This window comes from Passer domesticus, chromosome 7 (assembly GCF_036417665.1).
Source record: "Passer domesticus isolate bPasDom1 chromosome 7, bPasDom1.hap1, whole genome shotgun sequence".
Lineage (NCBI taxonomy): Eukaryota > Metazoa > Chordata > Aves > Passeriformes > Passeridae > Passer > Passer domesticus.
Window position 1 is genome coordinate 43,859,553 of NC_087480.1, and position 15,459 is coordinate 43,875,011.

At 38.9% G+C, this 15,459-nt stretch overlaps 1 protein-coding gene and 2 long non-coding RNA genes across 10 annotated transcripts in view; 2 read left to right on the top strand and 1 right to left on the bottom strand.

The window, feature by feature from the left end:
- The window catches only part of VCAM1 (vascular cell adhesion molecule 1), a 41,573-nt gene extending 36,578 nt beyond the window's left edge, over positions 1–4,995 (top strand). For all 8 annotated transcript variants that reach the window (XM_064428077.1, XM_064428076.1, XM_064428079.1 and 5 more), the window contains 3 exons: positions 569–832; positions 1,258–1,524; positions 4,023–4,995. In XM_064428077.1, the coding sequence (XP_064284147.1) occupies positions 569–832; positions 1,258–1,524; positions 4,023–4,183 (692 nt within the window). In that variant the 3' untranslated portion in view covers positions 4,184–4,995. The remainder of the gene's footprint in view (positions 1–568; positions 833–1,257; positions 1,525–4,022) is intronic.
- A 3,961-nt stretch (positions 4,996–8,956) lies between these two features.
- On the bottom strand, positions 8,957–10,636 carry LOC135305016 (uncharacterized). The gene is made up of 3 exons (XR_010366293.1): positions 10,426–10,636; positions 9,944–10,130; positions 8,957–9,852 (listed from the first exon to the last, which is right to left on the bottom strand). It is a non-coding gene; the product is annotated as an uncharacterized LOC135305016 (long non-coding RNA).
- LOC135305015 (uncharacterized) lies at positions 10,634–14,592 on the top strand. Its single transcript, XR_010366292.1, has 3 exons — positions 10,634–10,772; positions 11,207–11,399; positions 13,742–14,592. It is a non-coding gene; the product is annotated as an uncharacterized LOC135305015 (long non-coding RNA).
- Positions 14,593–15,459: the final 867 nt, after the last annotated feature.

Below are 15,459 nucleotides of genomic sequence, written 5' to 3' on the forward strand. Positions count from 1 at the left end.
GATGCTGAAACACTGAAAATTAGGAAAATATGGGGCTTTCCTTGTTACATATTCAGGATTCAGCTTCAATTTAAGGCTGTTCCTCATGTCCTGTAGTTTTTCTTTCTATATTTAATTTTCAGCTAATTCTCTCAGTACTGCTGTTGTGAATACACATTTCAATACATTTCCCACAATACTACACTAAAAGTCAGAAAAGAATCTAAGAAAGTGGTAGGGACACACACACTGTTATTTCTGTGAAATGTGCATACCAGTTTCACAGGGACATCACAGTCTCCTTCTTTGAACTAATAGTTTTAGTCATTAGCATTACATTTAATAGGCATTTAATGGTAAAACTGTTTTGGACATAATAATATTATTGTTGTTGTAATATCGTGTGATTGATTGATTGATTGATTGATATTGACTGCTACTGCTTTGACAGACCCAAAAGTCTTAGATTGAGGCTGGGGTAAAATCCAAAATAAACAGATCCTTGAGCAAGCAATTCTTGCTTTCTTAAAACCTTTTCCATCTTTGGTACCTTTGCATTGCTCTAACAGCCTTTTCTTTTGTCATGCAGGTGCTCCAGTCATTACAAAACTGTCAATTGAACCTTCTGCAACAGTTCAGGAAGGAGAAAATGTTTCTATACAATGTTCTGCTGAAAGTAACCCTCCTCCCAAGATTATTTTAAGGAGAAAATTTGATAATGCAAACGCAGGGCGTTACAGTGCCAGGAGTATTCTTCTTCCATCTGTGATGTTCCAAAATGGAGGAGACTATGAATGTGTAGCACAAAATAAGTATGGGAACAGTAAAAGTGAAATCACACTTAATGTGAAATGTAAGTATGTGTAAAGTTTTCCCAGTCATTCAAAAATAATTAGTAAGTTCTTCAGTCATTAAATATAACCATCAAATTAAATGAAACCCTGTGAGAACAAAGAATCATCGTAGTCCTCTGCCTTTCCCAAAGAAAGGAGCAGTACTGATGAACAAAACAAAGTCACAAAATCATTAATGTGATGACAGTCTTTAGTGGAGATCTGAATGAGTGAGAAACTGATCTCCACAGTTAGAAGTATTTGGTTAGAATGTCTAGGCTATGGAGGGTTTGTACAGAAACTCTGATACCATGTGCTTTACTTTTGTTTTGAGAATGAAAAAGAAATTAGCTTTGGGAGGGTGAGAATCTAGTATCCAATAAGACGTGTTGGATTCATCTCTAAAAAATCCAGTGATGATTAACTATAGGACTCTTCCTTTCAGATGGACCAAAGAATACAATGATCACTGTTTTCCCTACTGCTGCTCTTAAAGAAGGAGAAACTGTAACAATGAAATGTACTAGTTCTGGTAATCCAGCTCCTGTGATCTCCTGGAAGAAAAAGAAGGCCACCGGGGAGTCTGAGAAAATTTCAGAAAATGCAACTATAACTATACGGAACTTGAAAAGCCAAGATCTGGGGCTTTATGAATGTGAAGCCTATAATCAATTTGGCAAGGAAGAAAAAGCTGTGAAGTTATATGTTCAAGGTTTGTAGAACAAGACGGAAAACAAGTTTTTTGGTTTATGTATTTTAGGTCCAGATCTTCTTTTTTAAGAATGAGGTAATTGTGTCTTTGATGTCAATGGAGTTAAAAGGTGGCCCTAATGTCACTAAGTGATTTAGGAAGCTTTAAACAATGAAGTGTGAAGTCTGCCTTAATACAGATAGATTATGAAAAGTTCTTAAGTCGGTGGGGCTTCCATCACTCCTTCCAACTGCCAAGTGTATGTGTGAGGTAAAGAAGGTATGCAGTGCCTGGGAGGAAATATCTTTCCAAGCAGGCCTATCAGTGGATATATGCATAGGAAAGATTCAAGGAGACAGTAAATGCTGAAGCTGCTCTATAGAAGCAGCTTCTTGCTTCTTCCCTAAGCTTCAACTCTGTTTCCTTCTCTTACAAGCTGCATTTAAGCTACAAGAAATGCTGATTCCCCAACTTACATGGAATAAGCGAAGTTTCATTTTCAGTAGTAATCAGACTTCTCTGCTTTAGCTCTGCTGCTTCTGCCTATTGCATAGCAACAGTGTCTTGCTTAGGGATCACTTCTGCCGCCAATTCAGCTCTCTTCCCTGTTCTTTACTATTTTTATAACTGCACCAAAAAATACACTTTTGATTTCCCCTTCCAGCAAAGCGAAACAAGGACGAAGTGTTACTACTCCTTGCATATCTGCAGATGTTACATCTCTTAGGACTAGCCTGTAAAGGAAAGTTGGTGATGGGTTCACAACCCTTGAAACAGTAGATAGAAATATACCACAGACAGGGCTCAGCTAAGGGATGCAGGAAAATACACATACATACTGTTAATGAACCGGGGGAGCAGTCTCAGCACATAGTACTTATGTCAAAGGTTAGTTAATATAACTGCTGTGCAGAGCTCATACTAGGATTTGTCTTACACAGAGTGATCTCTTCAGTTTCATTAACAATGGTCTTTAAAAAATCTGACATGATTTGCATTGGCTCTTATCATATGTGATAGGGTCTTAATGCTAATGAAAACTTCTGTCCAAAATAGCAGATGCATAAAATAATTGCTGCTTCAAATTTTTTTGTATTTCTACTTCATCTTTTGAAAACAGGATATAAAATTGCAGAACCTTGTGGGAAAAAAAATGCAGCTCTAGGACTCCTTCCTCTGGTTTTTCTATTTTTCTTCTGTTGAAAGAGTACATCAGCCTCTGGGTTTGTTGGTCTGTGCCCTTTCATGAACTCAAACAAATAAACCATGGATTTGAAATAAGAAAAGAAAAAGAGACTCCATATAATGGAAAAATTATGCAACATACTCTGTCAATTGATAAAATGTTCTTTTTGCCAGCTGCTGTTGGCTTCAGTGGTGAAGGATAGCTGGTGACAGAGCAGTATGGGCTAAAGGTCTAAAGCTATGGGCTCAGCTACTACAGTGGGCCCATTAACTGGATTCATATTTTGCATGTAAAAGCTGCTGATGCCTCATGAGTTTTGCTTCTGTTTGTTGCTAAATCCTACCTTGAATTTCTTTTCAGTTCCTCTCCAAAATATTACTGTATTAATATATCCATCAGAAAATGTTAAAGAAGTAGAAAATATCACTGTTACATGTAGCAGATACACCCTCAGAGATGGTCCTGAAAAAAAGCCCATCAGGAGAAATCATTCTGCCGTCAGTGAATGGAAACTTTATACTCTGCAGTGTCACCAAAAATTATACAAGCATATACGCACTTCATATTTTCAGTAAGGTTGGAACAGCATTACAGAGATTGAGATAACTGTTGTAGGTAGCTGGGTCTATTGCCTTAAACCTATTTTTTTTGTGCATTTTAGTGAAATTTGTGTCAAGGTGAGCACAACTACTTTATAGCTGATCCTTGTGTGGAAGTACTGTGGTTAACCTGAAAAAAAACCCTCACCCAAAATCAAACCAAAGAACCTGCTCAGAATAAGCTGTATTTTAATCTCCTTTCAGTGTGGCTGTCATTGTCTCTCTTAGATGAGTTGGTGTGGTAGCTTTAAGGATAGGGCCACAACAGGTGATTCTCATCTGGATTTTTGTCCACATGCTTGGACAATGAGACTAATCCAGAGAAGGTTGTGTTTCACAGAAAATCTAAATATTGAGCTTTTAAAACATGGTCTTCCCCTTGAAGAATGAATTTCAGGAGGTTGAAATGTACCCAAATGTTTGCTGGATATAATATGTGATATTCCTCTTGTATTCTTTGTGAATTTCATGGTATTCCTCTTTATAGATGATATCAGATAGGTTTGAACTTGCATAGCAAATGCAAGACCGAGACAGTGGCTAGGAATTAAAATGTGTAATATGAAGGTCTCAAGAAAAAAAGTAAAGGAAATCTCAAAAAGTATGCTTTGTCCATGAAAACAGAAATATGTTCCAAATGAAGGTCATGAATAACACTGTTTTTACAGTGATGCACATGTATCTGATTCAAAGAATATTTACACTTTTTTTTCTCCTTTTGTCTCCATTTTCAGCAAGATTGGAAGAACCAGATCAGATGATACCACTGATTATTGCATTCTCATCTGTAGCAGCAGTAGCAGTACCTGCAGTTGCAATTTTGATCTACGTGTCAAGACAAGCAAAAATCAATGGATCCTACAGTCTTGTAAAAGCACTCAGGTTGAAAGTTTGATCAATATAAGTCTTTAGTTGATAATAAGCACATTTATTTATTGCTGTGACTGGTTCTACTCTTCTGTAACATGGTAACAAACAAGTGACTTAAGAACAGTACCATGTGATAGCAAATGGGCTTATTTTCATGTTTTGATAAGTGTTTTGCTATTTAAATTAAAGGAAGAGCTAGAATCCTGACCTAGAAATTGGTAAATCATTCATCTGTGTTGAAGCATTCTGAACAAAGAGTTCTGTGAAGAACTAGGTTTGTACATAGTTGTATAATTTGTGTTATAAATATGTTCAACTAAATATCAGTTTGTAAAACTGAAGTCTTATTGCAACTGTACAGAGAAATTTTGTTAATTCAAATATATACATCAATATTGCTTGAGCTGATCAGGTGATTTTTATTTTGTATTACTCTGCAGCATGAATGTTTTTTAATATAATTTATCTGGTTGTGGTAATTTTTGGAAAATGTTCTCTTTTCACTGATATTGCCATAAACTCTGTACCTTCAGTGAAGTTACATAATCACTGGGCTATGCATTTCTAACAAATTTAAACTAATTTAAGCCTTTGAGGCTCATTTGCAAAACTTTTTATTGTAAATATTATTCAAAAAATGTCTGGGGTTATAATCCTGTAAGTTCTAGTACTGCTAAGGTATTCTTGCTGGCTTCAATCATTCTCAGATCAATGTCAGATTTCCGTTATTTTGTGATGAGCCAGATCAGACTTTCTTGTAAAATATAATGGCATTGTAAATATGCTTTACAGATTTCCACTGCAAAATAAAACTACCAGTAGATTTCTTTGACTAAATCCCCCTAGTGATGGTTGTTTAAGATAATGCCAGAATGCACATTACTCTGGAAGGAAACTGTCCTTGGCAGCAGCAGTTGTGGGTGTCACGATGGGAAAGACACAAACAAGGCCGGCAGCCTCAAGGCATAGGCGGGGGACACAGGCAAAGTCTGTGCACCTCGGCGATGGTGGGTGAGCTGTTGCCTGAAGAAATGCCCTTCCCAAGCTCCTCACTGTGAAAATCTAAACCACATGCTTGACAATTTCCCTTTTAACAGAGAGCCGGTGTCTGCATGCTTCACTCTGGTTGGCACCTCTTTCACCACACACTTTCCAGAGCTGGCAAAACGGCTGTGAAAATAGTGAACTTCTGGTGCAGAAGCCAAGATGGAGGGAAGGAGAGGTGGAAGAGGTAGTATTCCTCTTTACCTCCCTTCTCCTGACTGGCAGTGGTGCTTTGACTGATCTGGGTGCTGATATTCAGCACCAAAGGCAAAGTTGTGGGAGGTGCAGGCTCTGTGGCTGAGATGTTGACATGTGTCCTGATGCACTGTGGCCAGATCCACAGTGCTAAGCCAGGAAGGTGGGCCTGGCCCCTCCAAACTTGCACACAAGAAGCTCAAGCAGGGATATGTGAAAAGAATATGTCTTTACATTATACACATGGTGACAACTGCTGCCAACAGCAATGCAAATGTGAGTGCTAGCTCTGGGATGAGGCTACCTCTGGGATGAGGCAGTGGTGCACATCTCCCATATTTTTTCATAGTTTGTTCAGCAGTGTTTTGTGCTGTAAATCAGTTCATGCAGGATGTCTATCTAGATTGGAAAGGGAGGCTTGGAAAGTGGGGGTGTAGCAGAAAAATGGGAGAGCAGTGTGGACTTGGCTTGGAGGAATGTGAACATGCAGTAGGAGGGTGAAGAAAAGATTGAAGACAGAGGAGGAGGAGAGCTTTGACAGGCCCATGACATAAATTTCTTGGAGGTGGTGCCAGGCATATTTATTCAGAATAATGTCAGGCCTGTCTCAGTGCTGTCTTGTGAATAAACCAGAAAGCATGATTTTTTCCACTGTGCAAAATTTTGGTGCACATACATTTTGCCTAATCAGTGAGGTTCTGGTATCTGTATTGAAGGAAGGATAGCTAGGAGAGATACAGGGAAGGAGGTCTGGAAAACAGGACAAATTAAAATGCCTGGGACTTTCCAGTTTGGAGAGAGAATGCTGAAGGAGGAGGGGTTCTGACTGATGTTTTCCAAATTGTGAAAGCAGTTGATGAAAAACAACAGATGCAAAACTGTTTGCTAAAACATGCAATTCCAGAACAACAGGATATTCAAACTAAGGAGAAAGCGTTTTAACAACAACAAAAAAAAAATTAAAAAAAATAGAACAGTTCTTTTTCACAGGGTGAATGTTAATCTACTGGAAGCTGCTGCAGAAGGTCAGGGGCATAACAGTATCAATTGGTTCAAAAGCAGAATGGAAAAAATAATGGGCTAAATGTCCATAAAAAAACCAAAAGGGAGTAGACAGAAATGTACTGTACAACATCCCTTATTGAATGGCCATTGAGGCTGAGCAGTCCTCAGGATACACAACAGAGAAAGTGGCCAGTGTATCACATCCTGAAATAGTGTCTTTCACTGCTGTAGACATCCTGGGGTTGGTGGGTTACTGGTGAGACCCACCAAGGTATGCCTTGCCTTCTTACTCCTCCTCTGAGCAGCCTTGGGCCAGACCTTGCAGAAGGGGCATTAAAGTTCCTGTGCTGTTTTTCCCCCTCCTGCGGACTGAGAGGTTGGAAGATGAGTGGGAGAGAAATAAGAGCCATCTTGCAATAGTGCTTTGGTGCTTGAGTAGTCTTTACTGGAAATTCCTCCACAAGTTTCCAGTACTCTTTCAGCTGTTGGTTTTGTCAGTATTTCTGATACAGATACAGATGTTAATTCCTCGTGGCTTGTCTGCCCTCTAAGGACCTCCATTAAGGTGTGAAGTGACTTAAGTCAGTAGGAATTGCCCCTTGATTTCAACAGGGTCAACTTTCCCCTCAAAAAATGTTAAATAAATAGAAAGAATTTCTAGTGTCCATTTTAGGAGAGGCTGCTCTTGTGTTGGAGTGAGCTTCCTAGCAGTGAAATCACAAAGTCTTGCCAGGGGATTTCCTGCCCTACTGTCTGATTCTCGGTATTTTCCAGGGAACTTAGTGATATCAGTACAAGCTTGTCCTATGAAGGTTTAAAGTTCACAGTCAAATAACTTCTCTTTTTATTTACAACTACAGAAGGAATATTGCTTCTCCTTACACAGTTTCTCATCAAGCAGCTTGCAGAGCCTCTGCCCTGGCAAAGTCATGAAGAGCAGCTCCAGCCCAGCAAGTGGTTTCAGAGCTGCCTGGAGGTCTAGGTAAGAATCTGTGTCACAGGGCATGTCTTTATGATCAAGAAAATGGTCTGTAAAGCAAAGAGCTGACAGGCCCTCTCAGGGTTTCTCTATAAAGTCACTTCACACGTTATAGATTTGCATTTTCCCCTGTCTGATCTTTGCTCAAGCATAGCTTTGTCTTTTCCTCTTCAGGAGTTTAGCCCAAAACTACCACTGGGGAATGCTCATATGAATCAGGATTTTAACAGGTGATTGCAAATTCTCACTCCCTGAAGTCAGTTCAGGATATGTTTTTTCATGAAAAGCTCAAACAGGAAAAGATACATATTTTAAATATCTCCAAGAATGCTTTCAAATAATTGTTTAGGTATACTGAAGGGGAGAGTTAATATATTCCATGTGAGAGGTGCTGTTATCTGTTGGAGATAACACTGGTGGCCTTGCATTTGAAGAGGCAGGCTCCTCTGTTTTCAGGGACTAGCAGGGCCTGATCAGGATATTTAAGGCCAAATGATGATCTGGTGTCTCTGAATGGGGCAGGCCATTCAGCTCCACGGACTTGCTGCTGTGCTGGACCACATAACTTCTTTAAGCAGAGTGTGTTCCCCTGTGAGGGACTTGATCTGGAAATTCCTCACAGAGAGTTTGCAATTGTCCTTGGTTATCAGTGGTGCCCTGCCTGTGATATACACATGGCCTACTTCCTAATCCAATTTTTCTGTCCTTTTACACCATTCTGCCCAAATGATGATTGCATGCTGTAATCAAGTAATCTCTTATTTCTTTGGTAAACTAAAGACATAGGGCTGTTGGAAGCCTACATTTATGAGGCCTTTTCTACACCAGTAAATAATTCTTGTGTTTTCTTCTAAATCCCCTCCAGCACTGCACATACCTTTCAATATGAGGCAAAAAAAAACTTTGTCAGACCAACCAGTCTGAATTTTATCTAGACCATGCAACTTAGCAATCAAAACCTGACAGAGTTTTTGACACTGTACTCAGTTTGAAGGCCACTTCACATTTAAGAAAGAAGTGAGAGAAGTGGTTATATCAAGGAAATTCCCTCTCTTGTTCCATTGTCTGTTGTGAAGCTCAACAGCCTTTGAGCCTGCAATCTTTTGGGATCCACATGCTATAAATGCCACCAAAGAGGTGCAAGTTATGTTACCAGAAATATGGAAATTTTTGTGAAAAGAGTAATGTGCTTTGCTGTTAGCTGCCAGGCATCTTAGTAGTGTTTTGTTCCAAGCACCTGGGTACCTGCCAGGTACAAAAGCAGGGGATCTCCTGCCTGTTCCTCTGTTCTTCTCACCTGAGGAGTCCTTCTGGTGCTGCTGAAGTACACAGAATGGCCAAACATGTGACTGTGAGATACAGGGTTGGGAAATTTCCCTTGTTTACGAGGTCCTTAGTTCCTCTCACTGGTTCTGCTATGTTTAAGGCTCATTGCAAATGAAACAAGAGAAACAGTTTTTTGACAGGTTGAAAATTTACCCTTTGAGGGCACCTATTAGTTTTTGCAATGCAAAGAAATTGGGACATTTAAATCTGAATATTTATTTTTCAAAATAAAAAAATATATTTTATAAAGAGATGTGATAGGGGGGGTCTAGGACTCGGTGCTTATGTGACCTGAAAGAGGAAAACAATTACTTTTTTTTAAATTGCAGTAATAAATACTATATCCATGTGTTAAAAGAGACAGGAGCATATGAGGAAAGTAAGAAAGTGAGATCATTTTACTGTAATCCTCTTTGCTGTGCATGACTGTAAAAGCTAAAATGATCTGTCCTAATGCTGCTGGTTTTTTTTCTCTTAAATATTTTTCCTTTCCTTTTGAATGAGAGGCAGATATGGGACATCTGCTCTCAGCAGCTGAAATGGTGGCATATGATGTTCCAACACAGATGTCATGTCTTGAACACTCCCACATATTTCCAACTGTTATATTTCATGTTGTTTATTCATATTTATTGGAGATTTCCAGTGATGGAAACTATCAGTTTTACAGTGATGTAACTTTGAGACACTGATACCAGTTGAGCCACAGAGCCTCTTTGCTAGTCAAGCCTGGTGGATTAAACTAGCTTTTTACATTCCCAGGCACTTGGTGTACAGGGCAGAAAACAGCACTTGACCCTTTGGTACTACTGCTAACATGCAGCTGAATAGAGAACTTCAGAGCATAGGGCTGTGATATTTACTTGGCTTTCAACTAATGTGCTCAAACAGCAAAATATTACCACAAATGGTTGTAATGGTGGCAAACATTTGCTTGTTTCAATATCAGAAATACATATAAAATAGAGTTAAAACAGAACTGCACTTTTTTAAAATGGCATTGAAATAATATCTACTTTTTTTTATTTCCTGCTCAACTAAAATTGAATATTTTGTCCCTTCATTTGTATCCAAGCATCAAAACAGTTGAGTGAGGTAAGACAGCATGATTCTTCACTGTTGAATAATCATTCAGGCACTCATATCTGAAAACCATGCAGAAATAAATATTTTAGTGAGCTAATTTAGGTTTTGTAGATAAGCTCTGGGAAAAAGGAAAGAAAATTTCCTCCTTACAAACAAAATGAAGTTCCAGCACCACATTGTTGTTGAGGCTTTTGTTCTCGTTCATAATCACAATGGTCTTGGTGCTGATAACAGAGCAGGGATGGTGCAGATAGCAAGATTTTGTTTGTATTGATTAAAGATCACTTCTTTTGGGAAATTGTGACAATGTTGGCATAAGTCACTTTTCCCAAGTTGCCTGAGGGGAAGTAAAAAGCAAGAATATGGCAGAATCAGGCTCTGCTTGCTTTGTCTGGCAGCCAAAAAAGTAGTATATCTGTAGAAGCAGATAAAGAAATGAAAAGAATGCAGGAGAATGTGTTTCCACATCTAAAGGTAATTTCCTAAGCTAAAATTCTGTGTTCAAAACACAAATGTACTGAAATATCCTATGTATTTTATTGTATATATAAACTTTTTGTCAGAACTTAATTCTTCCCTCTTTTCTGTTTAGTAGTGTCTGTGGTAGCAAGCAGTTGAAGATCACACTTTACCTGTAGACTGTATGTGTGATTATTTCTGTTTTCCTTCCTGTTTCTAGCTCACCATTAATTCAATAAAACGAGAAGCTATAAATTTCCAACATTCTCTTCTTCAAACATGAAAATCTACTTTATAAAAGCTGTTGTCCTTTTTAATTAGCCAAGTCCTCTTGCTGCAAAAATGAGAGACAGGTGAGTAGATGTGAGTCATGATCAGGGCACCTGTTCAGCCTTGGGCTTGATTTAATAGGGAAGAGCAGATAAATTCAGTGTGAGATTACTGCTGAATCACTCACAAGGTTTCTGCAGTCTTTTATGGATGCATATGCATAATTTTTGAATGAGACCAAATTAAGAAGGTAACGAGATAATTGTAGAAAGACTCAGTGAAAGGGAAATGATGTTCATTATGATGTAGAGTATGAGAATGACCACACTATGTCTAGCTGAGGTTTTTAACCAGCAGCAGGTAAAACTGAACGCTTAAAAATGCTGTAAAATCAACAAGCACGGTAATATGCTCTCTAAATGCACTCCCAGCCTCCAGCTCCTTTGAAGCTCAGGAGTTTCCTGAGTCAGAGTTTTCTTCACTGCATTTAGTAACTTGCAAGGGGGTTGTTTTGTGTTCATTTTGTCACTTGAAATTATATAAATCCATAGCATGCACAACATCCTTGTTTTCAAGAGAAGAAGCACTGCTTTGCTGAGTTTGAGATCTTATGGTGGTATGTTTGGGAGCTTTTGAAATGTCTGCCTTACACTATTTTGGTTTGTGTTCTTTTCAAAATGGAAGAAAGTGGGAGAAGGTTTGAGCCATCTTTCAACACTGAGCTATCTAGATTTCTAGATAATGTCTGGGACACAAGAGAATGTAGTGTGAAGGACTCTGCACAGCATTGCCACAAGCTGTCAACAGCAGGAGAGAGGGATTTGGCAGTGATCCCACAACCTAGCTGGGGAGCTGAATGTTCAAGACCTATTAAGAGGTAATTCTGCATACAATTTTTATTGCCAGTTACTGTATTTAACATGGTACACATGAGTAATCAATTGCTTTCATATTTGATGAACTCTCACTTAGATGTTTAATATTCAAATACAGTGAAGCAGGGGATGGCTGTGACAGTTATGTTCAGGACTAGCAGGAGCAAGACCAGCCACCACACCTGCTCTTGTTCTTTGCAAACAAAATGAAAGCCTTTCCCATCTTTTCCACAAAAGCCCTGGGAAAAATTTGAAGTTGGAAACTGGGATTATAGGAGAGACTAATGTTTTTGGTATGTAGAAATCTGGACCAGAGAGTATTAATGAATGGCTGATGCATTGTTAAATGTCCTACTCTTATTTTAATAAGAGTAATAATAAAACATGGTGAAGACTATAAAACAGGTAAGAGAGAAATATTTGGAATCCTACTAAATTGGTAGAACATTTTTAAAAACTTCTAGAATTTTGTAAAAGAGTGTTTACATAGGTATTGTTTCCACTGTTAATGACAAAAATTCAATTTCAAGGTAGCATTTTGTACAATTTATCAAAATGAGTATGTGAAACAATAGGCCAGTAGCATGAAGCAGATGAAACAAGAGATTCTTTTGTTGGAGCCTCTGAAGAGTGTGTAATCAGAGCTCAAGTCTATGACACTTGAAAAGAAAAACTGTCAGTTCTGAACCACCAGATTAACATCCTTGCCTGTACTTAAAAGATGAATACCTCTTTTCAGTTATCTTTCCTGAAGTTGAACTGTCAAGAACAGACATCTTGAAAGCATGTTTTTTGAGTGTATTAAAAGAGCCATCCTCAGGATGGAAAGAGACAGAAGTCTGCAGTCTAAAGGAATGTAGTGCAGTGCACCTTCTAGGTCACCCTGAGATTATGGCCCAAACACAAATTGTATAAGCAAGTGTTTTAAATTTCATTTAATATGCTTGGCCAAACTAATTCTTGATAATTTGAATTTTTGGAAATCAAGAGGTCACAAATAGACTGAGTTAAAGCATGGCTTTTTCAAAAATATACTGATGGCAGGTTTAAGAGGCAAAGTATGAGAAGTTTTGTGGCAAATGCAGTCTTACTTTTCCATGCCATTTACTCTGTTTTGCAATTTGAAGTTTTTAAGGTGCAGATATTGATGCTAGGTAAAAAAATGCATCTTAGAAGGGAGAAGTGTGTTTCTGGACTGATTGAAGCCTTTCAGTATCACTCCAGTCATCAGAGATTAGAGAACACAGAGCCAGTCCCTTCTCAGAGGTGAACAGTACAAAGACAAGGGGATATGGCCAAAACATGTGACAAGGGAAGTTCCAGTTGTACGTGAGCAACGAATGCGTGGTTAGGGTGGTTCAGCAGCCAGAACAGGACCTCAGCACCTGTAGGACCTCTGCCCTTGGGGGTTCTTGCAATTCAGCTGGAAAAGACCATGATCAGTCTAATCTAACTGTAAAGTCTGTCCTGCTTTCAGTGAAACACTGCACTTGATGATCTCCTGTAATCATCCCTACCTAAATTTTTCTGTAACTATGAATGGTAGAGGCTTCCATGACATATCATTGTTTTTTTGATAAGGAGCAATATCATTCCCATGATCAGATGAAAGATATTCAAACAGACACTGACCTTTGGCAATAAGCAGAAACCAAAGTTTCACAGGAGGATGTAAGAAACACCCCTGAAGCCAGATTTAGGACCAGCTGCTTCTACAGTATTAAGGTGGTTAGGTTTTTCTTTTTCCCCACCTGATATATATTGCCTAAATGCAGGCATAAGACTCAGTCTATCTTCCAAATCATGGCATAGTCATAAGTCTGAAAGTCCAGTCATTTCATGACTCCTTTTTAAGTGCTCTCCCAATTACTTCCTGTGGAAAAGAGTTGCACAGTTTAATAAGACACTTTGTGAAGTGTATTTCCTTTGATAGGTTTAAAACACTTCTCCTTTTTGTCCTCTTGTTTCTGAATAGTCTGTCACACTCTCTAAAACCTCCAGTGTAGTGTCACCATTCATAAGCACATATCAGTGTGATACTTTCTATTCCAAAGGAATCTTCAGAATTTACTTATCTTAAAGGATCTATAATGTTTCTTGGATTAGTCTGCATCTCATTACTTGCATTGCAATATTTTTGGGATATTGTTGTCTTAAGCTAACATAGCCTGGCTGATATCCATAGTTCCCAATCACAATCACCCATAGTAAGCCAAAAAGAGAGTCTACTCCTTGCAGAAAACTAATTTCTCATCCAGCCCTCCCTTTTTTCTTTTCTTTTGGGTCAGTTTTGATTGGGTCAGATCCTGAATTGAAATTGCTATGTGATCTTGCATTTATTTAGTCTGGTGCAGCCAAGGCAGAGGTGGTGACCACCAGGATGAAGACAGAGCCATCTCTTCTGCTCTTGCATCCGTTTAAAGTGTCTTTGACCAGTTACTCCTGCTAGCTGACTTTTTTTTAACCACAGAAGCACACTCAGCAGAAACTTTTACTGCACCTAGAACACTGATTTTTAATTGCCTGCTTATTATTAACTTCATCTAAATGGTCATTGTTCAACTTGTCAGCAAAAATTTCCTGTGGCAAGGAAGTGGAAAGCAGTTGGCTGCTCTCTGGAAGTCTTTGATATTTATAAAACCTGACCTGGATTTTCCAACTAAGTTGGCTGAAAAATATTTTCCATTTCCCAAGAGGAGTTTCATTGTATTTGATAACCACATTTAGGACTTCCTCTAAAGTATCCTTGATTGAAAAGCATCTGCAAATAAATCTGTGTCCCCAGAAAGAGTTTAAGATTGCCTTAACCTTCTTTTAAGTGCAAAGATTAATGAGACCATCAGAGATCACACAGGATACAGAATTCAGTCCCTACAAAGGAAGATGTGATGATGGACTATATCTCTCCTACAACTGCCCTGCAGTGCTTTGCAGCCCTTTCCAGCTTGTTGCAAATGGCATTTAGGATCAGCCATCCATAAATCACCAATACCATCAAAAGCCCATGAAAACATCGATTTGCTCACCATGAAAATTTCTAAGCTTTGCTGTAAGGCAGGGTCAGAATGTTCTGGTTTTAATAAATAAGCATTGAGTAAAAGAGAAGTTTTCACTTCTTGTTCAGTATTAGTTACAGAAAACACCTTTTCTGCCCCTTTCCTGTTTGAAAATTCTCACTTGTACATTTGCTCTGGATTGCAATTGTGTGACCACTTCAGTCACATCCCATGAACTCCAGTGCTTCCCTGGGTTATTGGTGTAACACCTCTTCAGTGGCTTCCACCTCATCAACTGTATTGGCCAAGAGCCCAGCTGGGTGAAACAACAGGACACCAGCACAAAGCCAGGGCTTGTGAGGCACCCATCTTGGTGGTCCAGTGCCCGCTGCCCCTGGAGGAAGCCTGCAGTCTGGAACCAGGATCTCTTGCTGAGGAACCCAGGGAGCAGACACTGTGCTGTAGATGAATGGATGCTCTGAGTTGCTTTCAGCAGTTTTGCTGCACAAGTGATACATATTGGTATGTCAGCATCTTCCCAGCGTTGTTTTGAAACAGCAAGTTGGTCAAGAACACATTTTGTTCCTGTTGTCTTGTATTATCACTCACTTGCTCAACAACAAAAAATGCCAAAACCCCCAAAACTTTATGTCAAAATCCATGAGTTGAGCACATAAATCTGCAAATAGTTGCTGTTTGTCTTCCTACTCTCTTGTCATAAAGAAATTGCTTAGGAAATAGCTGTCCATGATAGTCCAGAATCAGCTGCTTTACACACATATCTGTGTAACATCAATTTCATGTCCACCAACAGCAGTGCCTTTTTAGAGGAGCATAACTACAATGTGATCTGTCAGCCATCATTGCAGCTATTTCATCCCCTGACCTAAATTTGGGTGTTTGTCACCACCATAAACACTACTACTATTTGCTTCTAAGATTAAAGGGGGAAATAACGTCTTTACCTGCCTGCAGTTGTAAAGCTGTGCCAGAGTAGGTTTTATTCTGTTTATTACTTCTGCTGAGGGAAAAGAGTGCCCTTCCTCATATGGTGGTAATTTTAGTG